The 2514-nt window shown below is 37.2% G+C and overlaps 1 protein-coding gene across 1 annotated transcript; it reads left to right on the forward strand.

Annotated features, from left to right (window-relative positions):
* Positions 1 to 575: 575 nt before the first annotated feature.
* Positions 576 to 2510, forward strand: LOC127642395 (G1/S-specific cyclin-D2; the record flags this gene model as incomplete). Its single annotated transcript, XM_052125008.1, has 2 exons — positions 576 to 972; positions 2325 to 2510. Coding segments are annotated over exons 1-2 (381 nt in total), but the record flags the coding sequence as incomplete, so codon positions are not given.
* Positions 2511 to 2514: the final 4 nt, after the last annotated feature.

Raw genomic sequence — 2514 nt, forward strand, 5'->3', positions numbered from 1 at the left:
TTTCGCTGCATTTCCTAGAAAGCTATCTCATTGACCACAGCCGTTGCTGCTTCGTGTAAGATTGCTCTATTTAGACTTTGCCATGATGAGGTGACGTTAAAGAAAAACGTAAAGTTTTGGCCATTTTTATTGTATTGTTTTATTTGTATTATTGTTTGCATTGAATCATGTTGCAGTTATACGATTTGATCTGATAATAAAGACATGCAAACACACTATTAACGCAAAACCATTTATGTATTTATTGTTTTTATTTCCAGAAAACTTCGAGAAACGAGAGTTGCATATGCGTGTTTGTGTGTTGCGCTGGGTGCATTTTGTGTTTGTGTTTACCCGGGGTCGTTTTAATAGTTAGTATAATTGCGCATGCTGGAGTGAGTAAACTTAAGATGGACGTTTTGCATCTTGCTTAAATATAAAGCAAATGTTGTCTTCCTGGACAGTGGGGCTATTGATTATCTGATAACCAGCGAAATAGGGAGGAAAAAGAAGAGGAAGATCGAGCATGTTGCGTCTGGCCAATAATAAGATCTGCGTGTAAAGCTTGCGTCACACTCACTGCCTCATCTGCAGACCTCAAATGTTGCAGCGAGAGGAGCAGAGCGGAGAAAGAGACTGCTGGGGAAACGTTTGCAAAAGGAACAGGACTAACCTGGACTGCACTGTAGACTGATTTTATATCCCCAAGAAGTCCTTTCTCCTCTTTTTTGTTAATTCGCAACCATTATATTTCGCTGTCTATTGACATATTTGAGATCGAAACGGACTGTAACAATCATGGAACTGCTTTGTCTCGAGATGGACACCATTATAAGAGCCCGTCCTGACCCGAATCTTTTATATGATGACAGGGTTCTGCAAAGCTTGTTGACCATCGAAGAGAGATTTCTTCCCCAGTGTTCTTATTTTAAATGCGTTCAGAAAGACATTCAGCCCTTTATGCGGAGGATGGTGGCAACTTGGATGTTGGAGGTTTGTAGTTTAGCCTACATATCCGATCATTTCCGTGCTTACACCTTATCTTCAGAACGTCTTGCGAAGCGATTTCTGCTTTATTCTGTCATGTTAGTATTGTAAAATGGAACTAAAGGAACTTTATTACATTTTCTTAAGCGCAGATCCGATTTTGTCGGGCTATTTATTTAATTGCGGTCATAAGCGCTAATTTTGGACCAAGTTCACGATTAGATTTGGAAGGGATGGAGGTTATAAACATATGTCAGCGATCATAACCGCGATATTTTAAAAGTGTTCAGTTGTGTTAACACAGAAAAGAGAATCATGCATCTAAATGTTATTTATTTATTTTTAGGATAAATATTTCCATGCACACGTATGCAGTTCAATGCTTGCCGCTGTGCTAACTTACCATCGCCATGTTGGTTTTTATTTCATAACAACTTTATCGCTTCAAAATGCTCATAACAAATCTTAACATGTGCATGGCTCGATAAATGAGCGTTTAAGCTATATGGTTGTGGTTGAATATAGCGTGAATTACGTTTCTACAATTTTATATAATTTTTCACAATATACGGTTGTGGAAGGGGCGAGGGCCCTCGATGCTTCTTAACCCATGCTGATCAAAGTCGATAGCCTTGGAATTAAGTTCGGTTTTTCTCAGAATCCTTCATATTTATAATAATTAATTGTTGTAAACGTTAGAGGAGGACTTAAGCTTTATTTTCATGTTTTAAAATGTCAAATGCGTCAAGCAGGATAATTAATATAAATTTTTGAAAACAATATTTCAGTCCGATGGTGACGCACTCATCTAGGACCGCATGCGACTTCGTTTATAAAATGCTGTTTTAAACATATAAAACTTCGATTTAATATTCTGAGAATTGTCGGGAATGATGTGAAAGGGAATGCTGAATATTTAGAGGTATGTATTGTAGACGTGAGCAATTTATTTATATTTTTAAATATTTTATGAAAATATGACGAATTAAAAAAAACTGATCCCGCACTGTTGCATGGGTGTATTTTGGCTCTGGTGATTGTGACCTGAATTCATGAAACGATGGAATGCGAGTCTTTTGACAAATATGTTAAAGTCCCCTTTTCATCCATATTTAAATTATAAAGTTATAATATATTGATAACATAAGAATAGCACGTTTTTTGGAATCAATCCTCACAACGTTACCGTGGCGATTTACAACATCTTATATGTGCAATTGATGCTGTATTTATTTTGCTAATAATAGATATTTTATACTTTTAGTCATCGTGATTAGCTATTATAAATTAGAACTTTGTCGCGCCACGTGCATCTTTTCCTCTGAACTTATAACTAAGTTATGCCCTGCCCTTTCCAGGTCTGCGAGGAACAGAAATGCGAGGAAGAAGTTTTTCCATTGGCTATGAACTACTTGGACCGATTTTTAGCGGTGGTACCAACAAGAAAATGTAACTTGCAGTTGCTCGGAGCAGTGTGCATGTTTCTTGCGTCTAAATTGAAAGAGACGCGTCCATTAACTGCTGAGAAGCTGTGTATCTACACTGATA

Source organism: Xyrauchen texanus, unplaced genomic scaffold (assembly GCF_025860055.1).
Source record: "Xyrauchen texanus isolate HMW12.3.18 unplaced genomic scaffold, RBS_HiC_50CHRs HiC_scaffold_592, whole genome shotgun sequence".
NCBI lineage: Eukaryota > Metazoa > Chordata > Actinopteri > Cypriniformes > Catostomidae > Xyrauchen > Xyrauchen texanus.